This window comes from Lithobates pipiens, unplaced genomic scaffold (assembly GCF_037356315.1).
Source record: "Lithobates pipiens isolate NorthernLeopardFrog02 unplaced genomic scaffold, aLitPip1_a1.2 Scaffold_30, whole genome shotgun sequence".
NCBI lineage: Eukaryota > Metazoa > Chordata > Amphibia > Anura > Ranidae > Lithobates > Lithobates pipiens.
Genome location: NW_027507791.1, coordinates 33,195,317 through 33,219,822, shown reverse-complemented (window position 1 = coordinate 33,219,822; position 24,506 = coordinate 33,195,317). Strand labels below are relative to the sequence as shown.

Below are 24,506 nucleotides of genomic sequence, written 5' to 3'. Positions count from 1 at the left end.
TTATATTCTAATATTTAGATTATATTAATATTGCTGCCTATGACTTCCTGTCTCTGTGACACCTGTGCAAGAAATGGGGGAAGCAGCTGTCTCTGAGACAGGAAGTAATAGGCAGCAATATTAATATAATATAAATATTATTAGAATATAATATTAAATATTAATGAAATATGTAAAATTGTATTAATATTAATAGTATTATATTTTTATTTTTAGATATATTTATATATAAACATTTAAAGCCAATTGCTAGCCCAAACTTTTGAAAGTTAAATATTTTCCCCAGTTTTATTTTTTTCTGTCCATGTCTGTGACTCCATTTAGACCATTTCCCTCAGTTCCTGTCCCGGTGACACCAAAACAAGAAAATGGGGAGGGTTTATCATTAACAGTACAAGAGGTTACAGACAGCAGTATATAAACATCAAAGCCCAGCTCCTGTCAAAAATTATGAAACGTTTTCTGTTTTTTTTTTTGCCTGTGACCCCATCTGGGTGGATTTGCCCCACTTCCTGCCCCTGTGGCACCCATGCAAAAAATGGGGGAGCAGTCATCACCGGGGCATGAAGTCACAGACAGAAATATAAATATCAAATCCCGACTCCAACCTCAATATCAAATTTAGAATGTCTCAGTCTGTCTTGTTTCTATCTGTGACTCCATTGGGATGATTTGCCTCACTTCCTGCCCCGTGACACCCATGCATGAAAATGGGGGGGGGGGGAGAGAGTGGACATCACCATCAGCAGTAAAAACCCGACAGGAATTCCAATCCTTCCCCACTTTTCTCTTGTTTTGGGAAGAGGTACACTTTAAAGTCCATGAGATCTGCAGATGAGATCAGATCCCCCCGCACTCCTCGGGATTGTCGCTACCACCACCGCTGGGAGTCAGCTCCTCGGGGCGGACCGGCCGGGCTGCCTGTACCAAGGTCCAGGAAAAACTCCCCGGATTATTTTTAGTGGCCAATGAGAGTCTCCGCCTGCCGGGAGAGAGGACAGAGCGAGCTTTCAGAGAGCGGCAACACCCAACGTCCCAAATCTTAGAGTCTCCCCCCTTCCTCCCCCTCCCTCCCAACCAGGACCAAAATCTCCCTCCTCCCTACACAACCAGGATCATACGCAACCAGGACCATAATCTCCCTACACAACCAGGACCATAATCTCCCTACACAACCAGGACCATAATCTTCCTCCTCCCTACACAACCAGGACCATACACAACCAGGACCATAATCTCCCTACACAACCAGGACCATAATCTTCCTCCTCCCTACACAACCAGGACCATACACAACCAGGACCATAATCTCCCTACACAACCAGGACCATAATCTCCCTACACAACCAGGACCATAATCTTCCTCCTCCCTACACAACCAGGACCATACACAACCAGGACCATAATCTCCCTACACAACCAGGACCATAATCTCCCTACACAACCAGGACCAGAATCTCCCTCCTCCCTACACAACCAGGACCAACATCTCCCTCCTCCCTACACAACCAGGACCATAATCTCCCTACACAACCAGGACCATACACAACCAGGACCATAATCTTCCTACACAACCAGGACCATAATCTTCCTACACAACCAGGACCAACATCTCCCTCCTCCCTACACAACCAGGACCAACATCTCCCTCCTCCCTACACAACCAGGACCATAATCTCCCTACACAACCAGGACCATACACAACCAGGACCATAATCTTCCTACACAACCAGGACCATAATCTCCCTACACAACCAGGACCAACATCTCCCTCCTCCCTACACAACCAGGACCAACATCTCCCTCCTCCCTACACAACCAGGACCAACATCTCCCTCCTCCCTACACAACCAGGACCAACATCTCCCTCCTCCCTACACAACCAGGACCAACATCTCCCTCCTCCCTACACAACCAGGACCAACATCTCCCTCCTCCCTACACAACCAGGACCATAATCTCCCTACACAACCAGGACCAACATCTCCCTCCTCCCTACACAACCAGGACCAACATCTCCCTCCTCCCTACACAACCAGGACCATGGAGACACACAGACCTCTCCGGATCCTGCTCTGCCTGATCAGCGCTCAAGGTAAGACCCCCCCATATCCCCTCACTGCATGTCTACAGGACAGGGGCTCTCTGATTGGTAGGACCAGACCCTCTGCAGGCTGTGGAACCTTCTCAAGCTTCACGTGTTTTGCTGATCCTCTCATCTCACTGAAGGTCCACCAGACAGGGTCTCCTTTAATTGGAAACAGTAGGCTCTCTGCAGGCTTTGAGGATGTGAAACCCTCACAAGACTCCTCATGTGCTCTACCCTCCTAGCAGTCAGGGTCTGTCTGATTGGAAACAGTAGGCTCTCCGCAGGCTCTAAGGTGGTGAAACCCTTCGCAAACTTCATGTTCTTTGCTGATCCTCTCATCTCACTGTAAGTCTACCAGACTGAGTCTGTCTTATTGGAAACCAGGCATGTACTGGCTATAGGGACTATAGGGAGTTTCCCGGTGGGCCGATGGCTCAGTGGGCCGGTTTCAGTGGTAGCCAGTGGCATCGCTGGGGGGGACTTTTGGGGCTATAGCCCAGAATCTGGGGCCCATAGCCCCAAGTCAGTCAAGGAGTCCCCAACCACAGGGTCCCAGCCCACTACCTGCCCTCTTTCTGGTGACCCTGATGTAAGGAGGGGCTCTCTGGGGACCCTGATGTAAATCACAGGCTCTCTGGGGAACCTGATGTAAGAGAGAGGCTCTCTGTGAACCCGGACGTAAGGGGGGGGGGCTCTGCGGGGACCCGGATGTAAGGGGTTGGCTCTCTAGGGACCCTGATGTAAAGCAGATGATCTCTGGGGACTCTGATGTAAGAGGGGCTCTCTGGGGACCCTGATGTAAGGGGAAGGTTATATGGGGACCCTGATGTAAGGGGAGGCTCTCTGGGGACCCTGATGTAAGTGGGGGGCTCTCTGGGGACCCAGATGTAAGGAGGGGCTCTCTGGGGACCCTGATGTAAGGGGAAGGTTATATGGGGACCCAGATGTAAGGAGGGGCTCTCTGGGGACCCTGATGTAAGGAGGGGCTCTCTGGGGACCCTGATGTAAGGGGAAGGTTATATGGGGACCCAGATGTAAGGTGGGTCTCTCTGGGGACCCTGATGTAAGGGGGGCTCTCTAGGGGCTCTTTTGCTCAATTGCGTACAGTTTATATACTGTTTTTTGCGTGTTTGAAAAATTTGAGTGGGCCGGTCTGGATGAAGTCCAGGGCCAAATTTTTGTCCCAGTCCAGCCCTGTTGGAAACAGTAGGCTCTCTGCAGGCTCTGAGGATGTCAAGCCCTCACCAGCCTCCTCATGTGCTCTACTCTCTACCAGAGTCTGTCTTATTGGAAACAGGAGGCTCTCTGCAGGCTTTAAGGATGTCAAACCCCCTCTAGACTTGTCATTGCAGGTCTACAAGACTAGGTCTGTCTGATTGGAAACAATAGGCTCTCTGCAGTCTTTGAGGATGTGAAACCCTCACAAGCCCTAGGTGTTCAGTCTCTTTCCCCCATCTCATCTCACTGCAAGTCTACAGGACAGGGGCTCTGATTGGAAGGACCAGACCCTCTGCAGGCTCTTAGGTGGTGGAACCTTCTCTAGCCTCATGTATTTTGCTGATCCTCTCATCCCACTGAAGGTCTACCAGACAGGGTCTCTTTAATTGGAAACAGTAGGCTCTCTGCAGGCTTTGAGGATGTGAAACCCTCACAAGCTTCATGTGTTCAGCCTCTCTCCCCCATCTCATTATCAGTATTCCAGACAGGGTCTGTTTTATTGAAAAGGGTAGACTCTCTGCAGTCCCAAAAGTGGTGAAACCCCCACAAGCCTCCTCGTGTGCTTTGCTGACCTTCTCACCTCACTGCAAGTCTACTGGACAGGGGCTTGTCTGCTTGGAAACAGTGGGCTCTCTGCAGTCTCTAAAGAGGTGAAACCCTCACAAGCCTTCTCATGTACTCTACTCTCTACCAGACATGGTCTGTCTGATTGGAAACAGTGGGCTCTCTGCATGCTCTAAGATGGTGAGACCCTCACAAGCTTCATGTTCTTTGCTGATCCTCTTGTCTTAGGGCAAGCCTACCAGGCGGGGTCTGCCTTATTGAAAACAGTGGACATTTTGCAGACTGTAAGGATGTCAAACACGGTCAAGCCTTGCCATTGCAAGTCTACAAGGCAGAGTCTCTTTAATTGGAAACAGGAGGCTCTCTGCAGGCTCTAAGGATGTGAAACCCCCACAAGGCTCCTCGTGTGCTTTGCTGATCCTCTTATCTCACTGCAAGTCTACCAGACTGGGTCTTTTTAACTGGAGACAGTAGACTCTCTGCAGTCTCTAAGGATGTGAAACCCTCACAAGGTTTGTCATTGCATGTCTACTGGACAGGGGCTGTCCGATTGGAAACAGTAGGCTCTCTGCAGGCTCCAAGGTGGTGAAACCATCTCAAGCCTCATGGTTTGCTGATCTTCTCATCTCACCGCAACTCTACCAGACAGGCTCTGTCTTATTGAAACCACTAGATTCTCTGCAGGCTTTGAGGATGTGAAGCCCTCACAAGCCTCCTCATGTGCTCTACCAGGCTGGGGCTGTCTGATTGTAAACAGGAGGCTCTCTGTAGTCTTTGAGGATGTGAAACCCTCACAAAGCCTCATGTACTCAGGTTTCTCCTCTTATCTCACTGCATGTTGTCAACCAGACAGGGTCTGTCTTATTGTAGGCTCTCTGCAGGCTCTAGGGATGTGAAGCCCTCACAAGCCTCCTCAGTCCTCACATGCTCTACTCTCTACTAGACAGGGTCTGGCTTATTGTAAACAGTAGATTCTCTGCAGTCTCTAAGGATGTCAAACCCTCACAAGCCTCCTCACATGCTCTACCTTCTGACCAATCAGGTAGATTGGAATGGATTTTGGGGGGGACCCCGCGCCATTTTATTCACAATTTTTATTAGCCGGCAATTTTTTTTTTTACATTCATGCTCACTCGTCCCCTCCCTTTCCTGACCTGTCGGGCTGCATGCCTGGATAAGGGTCTGGTATGGATTTTCGGGGGGGGGGACCCCACAGCATTTTTTTTAATTTTGCTGTAGGGTTCCCCTCTAGTTCCATATGGTATGGATCTGTATTTTTACATTCACACTTGCTCGTCCCCTCGCTTTCCTAACCTGCCAGGCTACATGCCCAGATAAGGGTCTGGTATGGGTTTTGGGGGGACCCCCACGCTGTTTTTTTTCACAAATTTTTTAGTCGGCAATTCTTTTTTTTTTTTTACATTCACTCTCGCTCCTCCCCCCTCTTTCCTGTAAGGGTCTGCTATGGATTTTGGGGGGGGGGACCTTGCGCCATTTTATTCAAAATTTTTATTAGCCAGCATTTTTTTTTTACATTCATGCTCACTCGTCCCCTCCCTTTCCTAACCTGTCGGGCTGCATGCCTGGATAAGGGACTGGTATGGATTTTGGGGGGGACCGTGTGCCATTTTATTCACAATTTTTATTAGCCGGCAATTTTTCTTTTTACATTTGTGCTCACTAGTCCCCTCCCTTTCCTGACCTGTCCGGCTGCATGCCTGGATAAGAGTCTGGTATGGATTTTGGGGGGGGGGGCCTGCGCCATTTTATTCACAATTTTTATTAGCCGGCAATTTTTTTTTTACATTCATGCTCACTCGTCCCCTCCCTTTCCTAACCTGTCGGGCTGCATGCCTGGATAAGGGTCTGGTATGGATTTTGGGGGGGACCCCACAGCATTTTTTTTTAATTTTGCTGTGGGGTTCCCCTCTAGTTCCATATGGTATGGATCTGGATTTTTACATTCACACTTGCTCGTCCCCCTCCCTTTCCTGACCTGCCGGGCTGCATGCCCAGATAAGGGTCTGGTATGGGTTTTGGGGGGACCCCCATGCTGTTTTTTTCACAAATTTTTTAGTCTGCAATTCTTTTTTTTTACATTCCCACTCGCTCCTCCCCCCCTCTTTCCTGTAAGGGTCTGGTATGGATTTTGGGGGGGGACCCTGCGCCATTTTATTCACAATTTTTATTAACTGGCAATTTTTTTTTTACATTCATGCTCACTAGTCCCCTCCCTTTCCTGACCTGTCGGGCTGCATGCCTGAATAAGGGTCTGGTATGGATTTTGGGGGGGACCCCACAGCATTTTTTTTTTACATTTTGCTGTGGGGTTCCCCTCTAGTTCTATATGGTATGGATCTGGATTTTTACATTCACATTTGCTCGTCCCATCCCTTTCCTGACCTGCCAAGCTGCATGCCCGGATAAGGGTCTGGTATGGATTTTGGGGGGGGACCCTGTGCCATTTTATTCACAATTTTTATTAGCCGGCAATTATTTTTTTTACACTCATGCTCACTAGTCCCCTCCATTTCCTTACCTGTCAGGCTACATGCCTGGATAAGGGTCTGGTATGGATTTTGGGGGGGCCCCACAGCATTTTTTTAAAATTTTGCTGTGGGGTGCCCCTCTAGTTTCATATGGTATGGATTTGGATTTTTACATTCTCATTTGCTCGTCCCATCCCTTTCCTGACCTGCCGAGCTGCATGCCCAGATAAGGGTCTGGTATGGATTTTGGGGGGGGGGGGACCTCACGCAGTTTTTTTTAACAAATGTTTAATTTGAGATACCTTCACATTGTATTTACATTGGTTGTTATGTTTTGGTCCATTTCCCTACGTTAACACCTATGCGTTCCTTTGTGTGTTTTGCATTTTGCAGAAGCATACTACAGACCATTTAACATGGTTTCCTATGGTACACATTCACAGCTACGCGTTTTTTCAGCTGCTGCATTTTTTCCAGCATGCGTTTTTTGATGCGTTTTTGTTTTTCCATTTTAAAAACACTGTATATTGCTGGTTGCTAAGGAGCGGGCCGGGAAGCCGGCCACCGCATCCTCAACAACCGATGACTCATCAGCTGTCAGTGGGCTTCCCTGCTGACAGCTTAATGTAAAAAAAAGAGAATTGCCGGCTAAAAAAATTGTGAATAAAATGGCGTGGGGTCCCCCCCAATACCTATACCAGACCCTAATCTAAGCATACAGCCCAGGAGGTCAGGAAAGATGGAGGAGGAGCAAGCATGAATGTAAAAGAAAAAAAGAATTGCCAACTAAAACATTTGTTTAAAAAACAGCCGGCTAATAAAAATTGTGAATAAAATGGCGCAGGGTCCCCCCCAAAATCCATACCAGACCCTTATCCAAGCATACAGTCCAGGAGGTCAGGAAAGAGGGGGGAGGAGCGAGCGTGAATGTAAAAAAAAAAAAAGAATTGCCGGCTAATAAAAATTGTGAATAAAATGGCATGGGGTCCCCCCAATGCCTATACCAGACCCTAATCTAAGCATACAGCCCATGAAGTCAGGAAAAAGGAGCGAGGGTGAATGTAAAAAAAAGAAAAGAATTGCCGGCTAAAATATTTGTTAAAAAAAACAGCTGGCTAATAGAAATTGTGAATAAAATGGCGCATGGTCCCCCCCCCAAAATCCATACCAGACCCTTCCAGGAAAGAGGGGGGAGGAGCGAGCGTGAATGTAAAAAAAAAAAAAGAATTGCCAACTAAAACATTTGTTAAAAAAATAGCGTGGGGGTCTCCCCCAAAATCCACACCAGACCCTTATCCAGGCATGCAGCCCGGCTGGTTAGAAAAGTTAGGGGACGAGCGAGAATGAATGTAAAAAAAAAGTCCCTCCCCAAAATCCATACCAGACCCTTACTTAGCATGCAGCTGACAGGGGGGGAGGAGCGAGCGTGAATGTAAAATAAAAAGGATTGCCGTCTAAAAAAATTTGTGAAAAAAAATGGCGTGGGGTCCCCCCCAAAATCCATACCAGACCCTTATCCAAGCATACAGCCCAGGAGGTCAGGAAAGAGGGGGGAGGAGTGAGCGTGAATGTAAAAAAAAAAAAAGAATTGCCGGCTAATAAAAATTGTGAATAAAATGGCATGGGGTCCCCCCAATGCCTATACCAGACCCTAATCTAAGCATACAGCCCATGAAGTCAGGAAAGCAGAGCGAGGGTGAATGTAAAAAAAAAGAAAAGAATTGCCGGCTAAAACATTTGTTAAAAAAACAGCCGGCTAATAAAAATTGTGAATAAAATGGCGCAGGGTTCCCCCTCAAAATCCATACCAGACCCTTACAGGAAAGAGGGGGGAGGAGCGAGCGTGAATGTAAAAAAAAAAAAAGAATTGCCAACTAAAACATTTGTTAAAAAAATAGCATGGGGGTCCCCCCCAAAATCCACACCAGACCCTTATCCAGGCATGCAGCCCGGCTGGTTAGAAAAGTTAGGGGACGAGCGAGAATGAATGTAAAAAAAAAAGTCCCTCCCCAAAATCCATACCAGACCCTTACTTAGCATGCAGCTGACAAGGGTGGAGGAGCGAGCGTGAATGTAAAATAAAAAGAATTGCCGGCTAAAACATTTGTTAAAAAAACAGTGTGAGGCCCCCCCCCCAAATCCATACCGGACCCTTATCCAGGCATGCAGCCTGGCAGGTCAGGAAAGGGATGGGAGGAGCGAGCGTGAATGTAAAAATACAGATCCATACCCTATGGAACTGGAGGGGAACCCCACAGCAAAATAAAAAAAAAGCTGTGGAGTCCCCCCAAAATCCATACCAGACCCTTATCCAGGCATGCAGCCTGGCAGGTCAGGAAAGGGATGGGAGGAGCGAGCGTGAACATAAAAATACAGATCCATACCCTATGGAACTGGAGGGGAACCCCACAGCAAAATAAAAAAAAAAGCTGTGGAGTCCCCCCAAAATCCATACCAGACCCTTATCCAGGCATGCAGCCCGGCAGGTCAGGAAAGGGAGGGGACGAGTGATCATGAATGTAAAAAAAAAAAAAAAATTGGCAGCTAAAAAAAATTGTGACTAAAATGGTACAGGGTCCCCCCCCCCAAAAATCCATACCAGACCCTTACTGAGAATGCAGCCGGCAGGTCAGGAATGAGGGCGGACGAGCGAGCGTAAATGTGAAATAAAAATAATTTCTGCAAAAAAAAAAAAAATTTAATGGGCCCCCCCCCCAATCCATGCCAGACCCTTTGAGTCTGGCATGGATTGGGAAGGGAACCACACTCCAAAATAAATAAAGCATGGCGTGAGGTCCCCCCAAATCCATACTAGACCCTTTATCCAAGCACGCAGCCTGGCAGGTCAGGAATGAGAGAGAGGGGCCGAGTGAGCATCTCCCCCCAAACTATACCAGGCCAAAGGCCCTCAACATGGGCCCCAAAGCACCTTATCTGCCTCTGTTGATGGGGACAAGGTCCTCTTCTCCACAACCCTGAGCGGTGGTTGTAGGGGTCTTCGGGTGGGGGGGGCTAATCAGAATCTGTAAGCCCCCTTTAACAAGGAGGCCCGCAGATCCCACCCCCCCATGTGAATGAGTATGGGGTAGATCCATCATCACTCACGATGCCCGCTGCACCCAAAAAGAGAAGGATTGTCACACTGTGTTTACATTGGTCCTCATCATCCTTGTAAGGCTACAGGGGGCTGAGCAGAGACTTTCTCTATAAGTCTTTTTGGGGGTGTCTCCACCAGCTTTGCCCATCTAGAGAGGACATTTCTGCCCATTCTTCTTCTTCTTTGTAGAATATCTCAAGCTCTGTCAGATTGGATGGAGAGTGTCTGTGATCAGCAATTTTCAGGTCTTGCCACAGATTCTCAATGGGATTTAGGTCTGGGCTGTGACTGGGCCATTCTAACACATGAATATGCTTTGATGTAAACCATTCCATTGTAGCTCTGGCTGGATGTTTCGGGTCGTTGTCCTGCTGGAAGGGGAACCTCCGCCCCGGTCTCAAGTCTTCTGCCGACTCTAACAGGTTTTCTTCTAAGATTGTCCTGTATTTGTCTCCATCCATCTTCCCATCAACTCTGACCAGCTTCCCTGTCCCTGCTGAAGAAAACCATCCCCACCACATGATGCTGCCACCACCATGTCTCACGGTGGGGATGGTGTGTTCAGGGGGATGGGCGGTGTTAGTTTCCCCCACACATAGCGTTTTGCTTTTAGGCCATAAAGTTGAATTTTGGTCTCCTCTAACAGATCACCTTCTTCCACATGTTTGCTGCCCCCTCCCCCACATGGCTTCTCACAAACTACAAACAGGACTTCTTATGACTTTCTTCCTCCAATGTCTTTCTTCTTGTCACTCTTCCATAAAGGGCAGATTTGTGGAGAGACGACTAATAGTTGTCCTGTGGACAGATTCTCCCCCCTGAGCTGTGGATCTCTGCAGCTCCTCCAGAGTTACCATGGACCTCTTGGCTCTTCTCTGATGAATGCTCTCCTTGCCCGGCCCGGTCAGTTTAGGTGAACGGCCACGTCTTGGTAGGTTTGCGGTTGTGCCCATACTCTTTCCATTTTCCGATAATGGATTGAACAGAGCTCCGTGAGATGATCAAAGCTTTGAAGATTTTATTATAACCCAACCCTGCTTTATACTTCTCCACAACTTCATCCCTGACCTGTCTGGTGTGTTCCTTGGCCTTCATGATGCTGTTTGTTCACTAAGGTTCTCTAACAAACCTCTGAGGGCTTCACAGAACAGCCGTATTTATACTGAGATTAAATGACACACAGGTGGACTCTATTTACTAATTAGGTGACTTCTGAAGGAAATTGGTTCCTCTAGACTTTAGTTAGGGGTATCAGAGTAAAGGGGGCGCCATACAAATGCCCCTCCCCCACACTTTTCACATATTTATTTGTATCATTTATCATTTTCCTTCCACTTCACAATTATGTGACACTTTGTGTTGGTTTATCACATAAAATCCCAATAAAATACATTTACGTTTTTGGTTGTAACAACAAAATGTGGGGAATTTCAAGGGGTATGAATACTTTTTCCAAGCACTGTAATTACCCACGATCCATTGCATATCAAATTTATATTCGGGATATTCGTGTAAAGACATTGGTCGGCTCTTATTTTTCTAATAATGGACGATGAACTCGTTGACCCACCTCCCCCCTCCCCCGCCTGTGTGTGTTGTGCATATTCTTGCACCTTCCACGCCGCTGTGTACGCATCATGGCGGCCCTCCAACCATCGCCCGGCGAGTCGCCCTGCGCTGTGGGCGAGATATATTTATATGTCTGTTTACTCTCAGTGTGTATTTCCAGCTGCATCCAGCCTGTAATTTACCATCCCGGGAATTTTAATAACAATGTCAGTGACCTTTAACACCCCACCGCTACTCCCCCGGGCCGTCGCCCCCAACCCCCCCCCCCCCCCCCCGGCCCACCGCCACCGCTTCCCTGTGGGGGTGGGGGAACCCCTGCTGGACCTTCAGGCTCAGTTCACTCTGCTGCAAACCCAAACTTTGTGCGACTCGCTTGCGACTTTGTGATTTAACATTGCAGTCTATGGCACTCGAGTTGCACCAATCGCAGGAAAGTAGCGCAGGAATCTTTTTTTTTTTTTGGTCGCTGCGTCTTGAGTTGCATTGATTAAGACGCCACCCATTGGAATTAATGAGCTTTGACTTGTTATGCGACTTAAAGTGTCGCAGTGCGAACTGGGGCTTATAAAGGGGGCGCGCCGGGGATCATACAGGCGTCACGTGATTTGCCGCTATTTCAAATCGCAGGCAGAATCGCGGCGATCCCCCCCATCACTTCCAATGGCACTCTGATTACGTTGCGATCTTGCCGAGATTTGTTGGGCGACAATTGCGGCAAAACTCATGCAACGCGATCGGGGGTGCCATTGGAAGTGACGGGGATCGTACGGGCGTGCCGCGATTTGCCGCTATTTCAAATTGCGGGCAGAATCGTTGCGATTCCCCATCACTCCCAATGGCACCCTGATCGTGTCGCGATTTTGTCGTTTGGGCAACAATCGGGCAAAACGGAATCGCGGGGGGGCGCCTGCGGCCCAAAAGAAGTCCTTGTACTTCTTTTGGGCCGCAGGCGTCCCGTGACTCTGCGCACTTTTACCGAGATTCGGTGGGGCAACAATTGCGGCAAAGTCGTGCCACAATCGGGGGTGCCATTGGAAGTGACGGGGGTCTACAGGCGTCCTGCGATTTGTCGCTATTTCAAATCGCGATCCCCATCACTTCCAATGGCACCCTGATTGCGTTGCGATTTTGCCGTGATTCATTGGGAGACAATTGTGGCAAAATCGCGCCACGATCGGGGGTGCCATTGGAAGTGACAGGGATTTTACTGGGCGTTCCCGCAATTTTTCGCTATTTCAAATCGCGGGCAGAATCGCGGCGAACCCCATCACTTCCAATGGCACCCTGATTGCATTGCGATTTTGCCGTGATTGGTTTGGGCAACAATCTCGCAAAACGGAATTGCGGGATGCTTGTGGCCCAAAAGGAGTCCTTGTACTGCTCGAATTTTACTGCGATTCATAGGGGCGATAATTGCGGCAAAATCACGCCATGATCGGGGGTGCCATTGGAAGTGACGGGGATCGTACGGGCGTTCCTGCGATTTGCCGCTATTTCAAATTGCGGGCAGAATCGCGGCGATCCCCATCACTTCCAATGGCACCCTGATTGCGTTGCAATTTTGCCGTGATTCATTGGGTGACAATTGTGGTAAAATCGCGCCACGATCGGGGGTGTCATTGGAAGTGACAGGGATTTTACGGGGCGTTCCCGCGATTTGTCGCTATTTCAAATCGCGGGCAAGAATCGCGGCAAACCCCATCACTTCCAATGGCACCCTGATTGCATTGCGATTTTGCCGTGATTGGTTTGGGCAACAATCGCGCAAAACGGAATTGCGGGACGCTTGTGGCCCAAAAGGAGTCCTTGTACTGCTCGAATTTTACTGCGATTCATAGGGGCGATAATTGCGGCAAAATCACGCCACGATCGGGGGTGCCATTGGAAGTGACGGGGATCGTACGGGCGTTCCTGCGATTTGCCGCTATTTCAAATCGTGGGCAGAATCGCGACGATCCCAATCGCTTCCAATGGCACCCTGATTGCGTTGCCTATTTTGCCGTGATTCGTTTGGAACGGAATCGCGGAGACTCCTGTGGCCCAAAAGAAGTCCTTGTACTTCTTTTGGGCCACAGGGATCCCTTGACTCTGCGCGATTTTACTGCGATTCATAGGGGCGCCAATTGCGGCAAAATCATGCCACGATCAGGGATGCCATTGGAAGCGATGGGGATTGTACGGCGTACGGGCGTTCCGTGATTTTGCCGCGTTTTTTAAAATTGCGGGCAGAATGGCGGCAATCCCACCCATGATTCGGAACGCCAAGATGTGAACGGAGCCCCATGAACGCGGGCGTATTTCACCACCCAGAAGGCACCTGTAGCGCACGCAGCCTGTCAAAATCAAAGACAGGCTGAAATACACGGCGGTTATACGCCCATCTGAACGAAATTCGCAATCATGGCGTCCGGGGACATAAGCCCCCAAACGCAAAATTTCTATAAAGGGCAAATGCGTCCACGTGGGCACTTACCTCAGACGTGTCTATGAGAGAATCTTGTCGCTAAGGTTCCTTTTACACCTGAGCGTTTCACAAGCGTGCGGAAAATTGTGCGTTTTAAATAAAAGATGCGGGAAACACCTGTCGTATTTCCGGTGCCATTCGTTATAGCACCCCAAAAAGCGGGACGTGCATTTTTCCCAGCCTAAAAATCAGCTTTTCTTGTCCTAATTTGATGTTGGAGGGATCATTCACATCACACAATGTGCATTATTTGCGTAAATCCACAAATAAAAATAATCATAAATAATATGTAATAATAAAGAAATACAATAAATGAATACTATGTAATTATAAATAAATACTATGTAATAATAAATAAATACAATAAATAAATACCATGTAATAATAAATACATTAAATAAATACTATGTAATAATAATTAAATACAATAAATGAATACTATATAATAATAATAAATAAATACTATGTAATAATAAATAAATACAATAAATAAATACCATGTAATAATCAATACAATAAATAAATACAATAAATAAATGCTATGTAATAATAAATAAATACAATAAATAAATACCATGTAATAATAAATAAATACAATAAATAAATACTATGTAATAATAAATAAATGCATTAAATAAATACTATGTAATAATAAATGCATACAATAAATTAATTCTATGTAATAATAAATAAATAAACTCTAACCACTTAACGACTGCCCGCCGTCGTTATACGTCGGCACGCGTGGAATACCGTTGTTATGGCAGCAGATAGTTGCCATAAACCCGGTATTCGCCGCAAGATCACTTTTATCGGCAACAGGAGGGGTACCCCCTCCCGCCTCGCACTGTTGTTCTCCGCCACTTACCGGAGCCATTGGTAGCGGTGGAGACTATTGGGTCCTCTCCAAAAGTATGGGATTTCTTTGCTGTCTGGGGAGAGTGGTTGTCTCTAGTTGTCCTGGTGTCACCGAGACAGGAAGAGACAGAAAATCCAAAACGTTAGTTGTCACTAGTGATGGACGAACTTCCGACGGGACGTTTCGCGAACGCGGACCGCGAACGAGGCCGACCGTTCGCGAAACCGAACGTTCGCGGCGGGCCCCATTGACTTCAATGGGAGGTGAACTTCGCAAACCTTTAGGTCAAATTTGCAGCCACAAGATAATTATTAGCTGGGCAAACATAGTCCCACCACATGGCCAATGACATAACACATGTATGAGGTGAATTTGGGATCGATAACTACAAGCATTCTTTTTTTATATGGGAAATTGTTCTGACAATTCAGGACTGTGGAGCGCATGAAGGCAATGGAGGAGAGGGAAGGTCAGGGACCAGGGTAGGCAAAGAAGAGGGTGCAGGAGATGATCACCAGCAGCGTGACATACAGCAATGACACCTGCACCGTGATAGAGTCATCTGACAACAGCACCGTGATAGAGAGCACTGACATCAGCACCGTGATAGAGAGCACTGACATCAGCAGCGTGACATAAAGCATTAACACCAGCACCGTGATATACAGCACTGACAGCAACACCGTGATAGAGAGCACTGACATCAGAAGCGTGACATTAAGCACTGACATCAGTACCGTGATATACAGCACTGACAGCAGCACCGTGATAGAGGGCACTGACATCAGAAGCGTGACATACAGCACTGACATCAGCACTGTGATATACAGCACTGACAGCAGCACTGTGATACAGAGCACTGACACCAGCACCGTGATAGAGGGCACTGACATCAGCAGCGTGACATAAAGCATTAACACCAGCACCGTGATATACAGCACTGACAGCAAAACCGTGATATACAGCACTGACATCAGAAGCGTGACATTAAGCACTGACATCAGCACCGTGATCTACAGCACTGACATCAGCACCGTGATATACAGCACTGACAGCAGCACCGTGACATTAAGCACTCACACCAGCACCGTGATATACAGCACTGACAGCAGCACCGTGACATTAAGCACTCACACCAGCACCGTGATATACAGCACTGACAGCAGCACCGTGACATTAAGCACTCACACCAGCACCGTGATATACAGCACTGACAGCAGCACCGTAAGCAGCCCCAGGAGGAAGTCAGCACAGCACAGGGATGGTGTGATCCCCTCATAAGCAGCCCCAGTAGAAATATGACACCGCTCAACCTCTTCAAAGAGGAGGGTAGGGGCATATATACACTTTTGTGGACCAAGCAGGTTGTGTGTGACTGATTAGCAGACTGTACGTCAGTCCCTATACCGCTGAAGGACTGCTGCAGTATAGGGCAGCGGTCAGCAGTGGTGCACCTCAACCCTATCTATTGTGGACCGATAGCGGTCCTTACAGAACAGCAGACTGTACCGCACTCAACCCTATGTACTGTAGCACCCTAGACCAAGTTACCAGTCCTTATAGGAACTTTTGTGGACCAAGCAGGTTGTGTGTGACTGATTAGCAGACTGTACGTCAGTCCCTATACCGCTGAAGGACTGCTGCAGTATAGGGCAGCGGTCAGCAGTGGTGCACCTCAACCCTATCTATTGTGGACCAATAGCGGTCCTTACAGAATAGCAGACTATACCTCACTCAACCCTATGTACTGTAGCACCCTACACAGACCAAGTTACCAGTCCTGATAAAGAGCTTAGTGGAACAAGTGAGTTGTGAATGATTAGCAGACTGCAGCAGAAGGGCAGCAGTCAAGTATAATATTCTTTCTATATTTGTACAAGCCTATTACCATACCACTGATACCAGTCCTGAAAAGAACTTTTGTGGAACTAATAGTAACAGCAAGTCTTTAAACTGACCCTCACTGCCTGACACACAGCTTCCTTCCTGTCCCTATACAAACTGGCAAAAAAGAGGAGACTGGAACGATTAGTGGTTACTGGAATAGCTCTTTTGTGGACCTGATAGTAACAGCTAATGATGATGATGATGATGATGATGATGATGATGACTAAACTGACTCTCCCTGTAGCACACAGCGCTCTGTCCCTTTCTCTAAACTGACAAAAGACACTCAGGCTGCTGCAACAATCAGTAGCACAGCAAACCTATATACACCTAACACCTATACCAGTCCTGAAAAGAACTTTTGTGTACCAAATAGCTAGCGTTTTATCTCTCCCTACTCCACACAGCAACCTTTCCCTATAGTGACAGAAGAAAGAATGTAAAATGTCCGCCGGATCGGGTGTATTTATAGGTTAGGGGGAATGTCCAAGTGTCCATGTGCTGTCATGTCTCAATTGGCTGTCCTGTATCACATGATGGATGTGTCATCATAGGTCAAAGTTCTTTTACACATTAAACACGAAGGTCCGCCGGGCGAACGACGCCAATAGTCCGCCGAACGAGCGGACTGCGAACGTCCGAAATTCGCCGCGAAACGACCGCCGGGCGAACCGTTCGGCCATCACTAGTTGTCACCATAAGAGGAAGTGAAGGGGATCTTCCACTGGGGACACCTGTTCTGGTGACAAGAGCCATCCCTTTTTAGAGATTACTTCTTACATCCTGTTGTGTCCCTGGGACAGGAAGTGAGCGGGATCTTCCAATGGGGACACCTGTTCTGGTGACAAGAGCCGTCCACTTTTCAGAGATTTCTTACATTCTTCTGTTGTGTCCCCGGGACAGGAAGTGAACGTAAATCCCTCCAGTGGGGACACAGGCAGGAAAAGAGTCAGACCCCTGCTACTCCCATCTAAAACTGAAACAGAGGTTTTGGCTGTAGATACAATGTAATGAATGCTTCTCAGAGAGAAAAAAATTGTCTTTATTTCTATTAATGATATGACATTGGACTGTATTACATTATAATATTTTTCTGTTTCAGATTTACTTTATTTGTTACTTTGTATCTGTAATGTAGTAAAAGATAAAATAAAACGTATAAAGTCAGAGGAGACGTTATGTCACGGGGCGTAATCGCACCCCCGGCTCTGACTCACCACGGCGTGCAACCGGCTGACACCTCAGTAAAGTGTCCCTTAGGCTGCAGTCACACTTTAGCGTTCCATGAAAGCGCATAAAATTGCGCCATTTTTTTTTAAAACACATGAAAAACCCTGTCATGCTTTAGTTGTCTTTCGTTGTAAATCTTACCCCAAACCCGCCAAAAAAAAAGCACGACTGACGCGGCGAAACAAAGTAAAAAGCTTGACGCTCAGACTGGATTCATGCCGCGGCGTTCTCCCATCGGCATTTTAAATCAGTGGCAGATTTGCCGCAACTCTGCGAACGATTTAAAAAAGCGGCGAATTGTGAATGACAAATCACACATTTGAGATGCCATTCATTCGAATAAATCGCGCTGCAATCGCGGCAAAACCGCATCACGTGAAGCACATCGCCCCCAATAAAAAGTTCAGGAGCTACTTTTGGGGTGACGTGCTTCACGCGACGCGGGTTCCTGCGTTTGCAGAGCAATGTTTCACGTGGCGATCGCAGCAAAAAGCGCACCACGATTTTATATGCTATTCAAAATTAATGGTACCTCAAATGTGCGTTCTGCGATTTTGTCATTTACACCTCGGCGCTTTGAAGTCGCTGGCAGAATCGCGGCAAATCTGCCACTGAATTAAAATGCCGATGGGGGGGATGCAGTTTCAAAAAAGAGCTACTTTGGCGCTTTGGTCGTGCTTAGGACAGCCCATTGAAATCAATGGCTTAGGCGTTTGGTGCAAAAATGTGGCAAAATGTTTCGCGTGCCCACAAAACGCCAAATGTGAACGCAGCCACTTTTTTTTGTGTGTGTGTGTGTGTGTGTGTGTGTGTATATATGTATGTATATATATATATATATATATATATATATATATATATCTATATATATATATCATTTTTATTTTTTTCATTTGCTGCTCTACGAGCGACAAATGCACCAAAGTAGCTCATGTAACTTTTTCAGCATCAAGCTTGGTGCGTTTTTTTTTGTTGCGCATTTTGCTGCATTTTTTGCACTTTTTTTTATACCATTACTTGTCATTTTTAAAAAAAAATTATTGCTGCATTTGTTGCACTTCTTTTTTTTTTACGCAAAGTCTTTTTTTTTTATTCCATTAGTTGCCATTTTTTCTTTTTTTTTATTGCTGCATTTGTTGCGCTTTATATATATATATATAAAAAGTGCAACAAATGCAGCAATAACAAAAAGAAAAAATGGCAACTAATGGAATAAATATATATATGAGATAGATATAATTTATTTTATTTATTTTTTTGCTGCTCTACGAGCGACAGACGCACCATAGCAGCTCATGTAACTTTTTCAGCATCAAGCTTGGTGCGTTTTTTTTTATTGCGCATTTTGCTGCATTTTTTTCTGCTTTTTTGTGCCATTACTTGGCATTTTTTTTTTTTTTTTATTGCTGCATTTGTTGCACTTTTTTTTTATGCGACAAGTGTTTTTTTTTTTTTTCTTCCATTAGTTGCCTTTTTTTTTTTTTAGTTTTTTTTTTTTTTGCTGCATTTGGGGTACCACCACCAACAAATGGCAATGCAAGCGCGACAAGGCATTTTTTTCAGTTTAAAAAATGCAGGTAAAATGGCGTGCTTTTTACGCACGTTCGCCAAACGCTTAAAATCATGTATGGTTGTTAGCCCCGCCCCCAACAGTGATCGGTGGAGCCTGGTGGGCGGAGTCAGCTCCTGGCTCCTAACAGGTCTCCTCTGCTCCTGCACACCTGGGAGTCTTGGAGGTCTCCGCTCCACTTTTGTACCTTCTGGCTCCACCCCTTACTGATTTCTGCAGCAAAGGTCAGCCAGCGTGCTGGGAAATACTCATTGACATGCCATACGTACAGTATCTCACAAAAGTAAGTACACCCCTCCGTCACATTTGTGTAAATCTTTTCACTTAGGGGTGTACTGACTTTTGTTGCCAGCAGGTTTAGACATTAATGGCTGTGTGTTGAGTTATTTTGAGGGGGACAGGAAATTTACACTGTTATACAAGCTGTACACTCACTACTTTACATTGTAGACAAGTGTCATTTCTTCAGTGTTGTCATATGAAAAGAGAGAAGAAAATATCTACAAACATGTGAGGGGTGTACTTACTTATGTGAGATACTGTATATAATACAAATATTACTGTAAAGCATTGCTCGCTTCTGTATGTTAAAGGCTCACTCCACCCAGAACGTATATTTCAGTGTTGGGTGGTGGGGGGGATTATAGCGCCCTCTATTGATCCCTCCTTCCCTCTTCCAGGCCTGGTGACGGCGTTCAACATCGACGCGAAGCGCCCTCAGGTGTTCCGCGGCCCGGAGGAGGCTCAGTTCGGCTACGCGGTTCTCCAGCATGAAGCCGACGGACAGAAATGGTAAGCCGGTCCTCTGGGACTTTCCACATTCTCATAATTCTTGCCCAGGAAAAATAAAGCCAAGGGGCGGGCATTGCTGCACTGAAAATACCAATTGCCTGGCTGTTATGGTGACCAGCTGACTTTATATATGGATTCACTGACCACGCTCCAGATCCAATCTTCTAATGATGCGGGTGGCTGAGACAGAAAGAATTGAAGCCAGAGGATCGCCATGACAGGACTGACCATTTAAAGGGATCCTGCCCTTATTGCCCCTTTTTTAGGTGCCTGGCTCCCATACTGACTTGAGTCTCCCCCGAGTCCGGACTTTTCTCTGGCTTTCCTCATCTTTGTCCTTTTGTTGTGCTGACCAGTATTGCAGCCTGAGGACCAGCAAGGGCGAACACCAAGAGAGGCTGTCATTGGACGATCATAGGCACGCAGGGGTTCACTGAGTTTGTAGAGCCTGCCGTTTCTGTCTACTAAAAATGCTGCCTGCCTGGCAGTCATGGTAGTCCTCTGGCTTCAGTGCTTTCTGAGATGGAGAAATCCCCTGGATCAGGAGCTCACTCTGATTTCAATGGCTGCATGCTTGTTTAGGGGGCGGTGTGGAGTTCAGAAACAGCCAGGAAACCAGCATCTTCAGCAACGGCAGCTCAGCCGTCCTTTTAAAGGGGGCCGACAAGGTCAAAAATAATGGGGGGCTGCTGTTATGGATGTCTCCATCTGAAGATGCTGCTCGCACGAGCTGCCATGCCGATCCTCTGGCTTCAGTGTTTTGAGCGAGGTTCTCGCAATTAGAAGCTGCAGCAAATCAGATGGAACCCGCCTCATTTCCTGTCTGGAGGACGTCCAGGATTATCTAGCCCTTTCCTCCACAGGATGACTGTCTCTGGTCATCAGAGCTGGAATGGGGGGGGGGGGGGGGCAGAAGGGACACGTGCCCCAGAAAGTGCAATGGACTGACCGTTCCTGGCCCTGCCCCTTTCATCAGAGCTGGGACAAGGGGGAACAGAAGGGACCATGTGCCCCATACTCAGTGCCACAGACTGGCTGTTCCTAGCCACGCCCCTTTCATTACAACTGGGACAAGGGGGGGCAGAAGGGGTACATGCCCTAGACTCAGTGCCATGGACTGGCTGTTCCTAGCCATGTCCCTTTTATTACAGCTGGGACAGGGGGGCAGAAGGGGTACGTGCCTTAGACTCAGTGCCACAGACTGGCTGTTCCTAGCCCTGCCCCTTTCATTACAGCTGGGATGGGGGGGGGCAGAAGGGGAGGGTGCCCCAGACTCAGTGCCATGGACTGACTGTTCCTAGCCCTGCCCCTTTCATTAGAGCTGGGACAAGGGTGGGGGCAGAAAGGAGACGTGCCCCAGACTCAGTGCCACAGAATGACTGTCACTGGCCCCATCGCTTTCATTATAGCTGGTTCGGGGGGGCAGAAGGGACACATGCCCCAGAGTCGGTGCCACAGCCTGACTGTCTGTGGCCTCGCCCTTTTCATCAGAGCTAGGATGGGGGGGCAGAAGGGACACGTGCCCCAGACTCAGTGTCATAGCCTGACTGACCCTGGCCCCATCCCTTTCATCAGAGCTGGGACAAGGGGGGGCAGAAGGGGAATGTGCCCCAGACTCAGTGCCATAGCCTGACTGACCCTGGCCCCATCTCTTTCATCAGTGCTGGGACAAGGGGGGGCAGAAGGGGAATGTGCCCCAGACTCAGTGCCATGGACTGACTGTTCCTAGCCCCGCGCCTTTCATTAGAGTTGGGTCAAGGGGGGCCAGAAGGGACACGTGCCCCAGACTCAGTGCCACGGACTGGCTGTTCCTAGCCCCGCCCCTTTCATTAGAGCTGGGTCAAGGGGGGCAGAAGGGGCACCTGCCCCAGACTTAGTGCCATGGACTGGCTGTTCCTAGCCCTGCCCCTTTCATTACAGCAGGGTCAAAGGGGGGCAGAAGGGACACGTGCCACAGACTGGCTGTTCCTAGCCCCGCCCCTTTCATTAGAGGTGGGTCAAGGGTGGCCAGAAGGACCACCTGCCCCAGACTTAGAGCCATGGAGTGACTGTTTCTAGCCCTGCCCCTTTCATCAGAGCTAGGACAAGGGTGGGGGCAGAAGGGGAGGGTGCCGCAGACTTAGTGCCACAGACTGACTGTCTCTGGCACCGCCCCTTTCATTCATTGCATTTCAGTTCTTTCAATCATGGAAGCTCAGCATCACATGGGGGCGTTACCTATGTAAATACAGCCTGCCCGGAAACACCCCCTCCTCCACACTGACACCGCCCCATCAAGGGATTTTGGTATTTGCATAACTCCACCCACTGCTTGCATCAGGACTGAGGGCTCCTGAGGGGAGTACTGAGGCCGGGTGCTGCCATGTTTATCAGGAAGTTAGGTACAGCCCCTCCTGCCGGCCCCTCCCACCAGCCATGATCTGCCTGCATTGCATAGAGAAGCACAGAGACCCAGTGATGATGTCATAGGATGTAAAATAAGGTATGTAATGAAAATGGAAAAGCTTTATTTATAAATGTCATTATCATATGGATGGGGGGGACCAGACGCTGAGCGTTTTCAATTGGTGGGATCGCCCACCTCTGGCCCAGCGGATGTCTCCTGTACGGGGGTCACCTGTGACTCCATCTCAGCAGATTCCCTCTTCTCACGGTCGCCCACGCCTTCTCAGCGGACGCAGCCATCTCTGGAAAAGACGTTTCCCCTTTTTACAAGCCGGTGTTATGTTTCACCTCCCCCCACCAGACGCTACGGCCAGGGGCTCGTCATTATCCGGGTCACATCCCAGATCCCACGGATGGGAAGTGGGCGCCCCCTCCCCGGGGGGGACATATACAGAGGTGTCCGATGTACACCAACAATAAAGAGAACCCGTCAGGAAATGAGGGAGATGATTTTCCTGGCCGTCATCCTCATCCTTGCATATTGAATATCTGACCCGTCCTACCAGTGCAAGTCTACCAGTCAGACACGACTGATAGGAAACAATGGATTGTCTATGGGAGGGTTTTTTTTTAGGAATTTTTTTTAAGCATTTGTATACGGGCTTTTTGTACAGCATTTTTTAAAGCGTTTTTTAGCTTTGTTTTTTTTTTTATTATTAGCCAATAAAGTATAACGTCATCTGTTTCATCATTTGTTGCTAGGTTTTTCAGCTTTTATTAATTATTTATTATTTTCTATTATTATTTTAACTTTTTTTAAAGGGGTTCAGGGTTTTAAGGTTATGGTTAGGGTTTAATTTATTTATTTAGGATTTTTTATTTACTTAATTGTATGTATTTATTTTGGGATTAGGATTTATTATTAGGGTTAGGGGTTATTATTAGGGTTAGGGGTTAGGATTAGGATTAGAGGTAAAAGGAGTTTTTTTAAGCATTTGTATAGGTGCTTTTTGTACAGCATTTTTAAAGCATTTTTTTTAGCTTTGTTTTTATTTTATTTTGTATTAGTAAATAGAGTATAATATCATCTGTTTCATCATTTGTTGCAAGATTTTTCAGCTTTTTCATCCACTTTTATTAATTATTATTTATTATTTTTTGTTATTATTTTTACTTTTTTTTTAAGGGGTTAAGGGTTAGGGTTTAATTTATGTATTTTAATTTTTTATTTACTTAATTTTATGTACAGTATTTATTTTGTTAGGTTAGGGGGTTGGAATTAGGGTTAGGCGCTAGGGTCAATATTAGGGTTAGGATTAGGAGTTAATATTAGGGTTAGGGGTCAATATTAGGATTTGGAGTCAATATTCAGGTTAGGATCGGGAGTTAATATTAGGGTTAGGGGTCAATATTAGAGTTAGGGGTTAATATTAGGGTTAGGGGTCAATATTAGAGCTAGGGGTTAGGATTAGGGTTAGGGGTTAATGTTAGGGATCAATATCAGAGTTAGGGGTTAATATTAGTGTTAGGATTAGGGTTAGGGGTCAATATTAGGATTTGGAGTCAATATTCGGGTTAGGATCGGGAGTTAATATTAGGGTTAGGGGTCAATATTAGAGTTAGGGGTTAATATTAGGGTTAGGGGTCAATATTAGAGCTAGGGGTTAGGATTAGGGTTAGGGGTTAATATTAGGGTTAGAGGTCAATATTAGAGTTAGGGGTTAATATTAGTGTTAGGATTAGGGGTCAATATTAGGGTTAGGATTGGGAGTTAATATTAGGGTTAGGGGTCAATATTAGAGTTAGGGGTTAATATTAGGGTTAGGGGTCAATATTAGAGCTAGGGGTTAGGATTAGGGTTAGGGGTTAATATTAGGGTTAGAGGTCAATATTAGAGTTAGGGGTTAATATTAGTGTTAGGATTTGGAGTCAATATTTGGGTTAGGATTGGGAGTTAGGATTAGGAGTCAATATTAGAGCTAGGGGTTAGGATTAGGGTTAGGGGTTAATATTAGGGCTAGGGATTAGGATTAGGGGTTAATATTAGGGCTAGGGATTAGGATTAGGGGTTAATATTATGGTTAGTGTCAATATTAGAGTTGGGGGTTAATATTAGTGTTAGGATTAGGGTTAGGGGTCAATATTAGGATTTGAAGTCAATATTCGGGTTAGGATTGGGAGTTAGGATTGGGAGTTAGGATTGGAAGTTAGGAGTTAATATTAGGGATAGGGGTCAATATTAGAGCTAGGGGTTAGGATTAGGGTTAGGGGTCAATATTAGGGTTAGGATTAG

At 46.9% G+C, this 24,506-nt stretch overlaps 1 protein-coding gene across 1 annotated transcript in view; it reads left to right on the top strand.

Annotated features, from left to right (window-relative positions):
- Positions 1–1,085: 1,085 nt before the first annotated feature.
- Positions 1,086–24,506, top strand: part of ITGA10 (integrin subunit alpha 10) — a 95,581-nt gene continuing 72,160 nt past the window's right edge. Inside the window, exons 1-2 of the mRNA XM_077463985.1 lie at positions 1,086–2,095; positions 19,717–19,828. Coding sequence (XP_077320111.1) covers positions 2,044–2,095; positions 19,717–19,828 — 164 coding nt within the window. The 5' untranslated portion in view covers positions 1,086–2,043. The remainder of the gene's footprint in view (positions 2,096–19,716; positions 19,829–24,506) is intronic.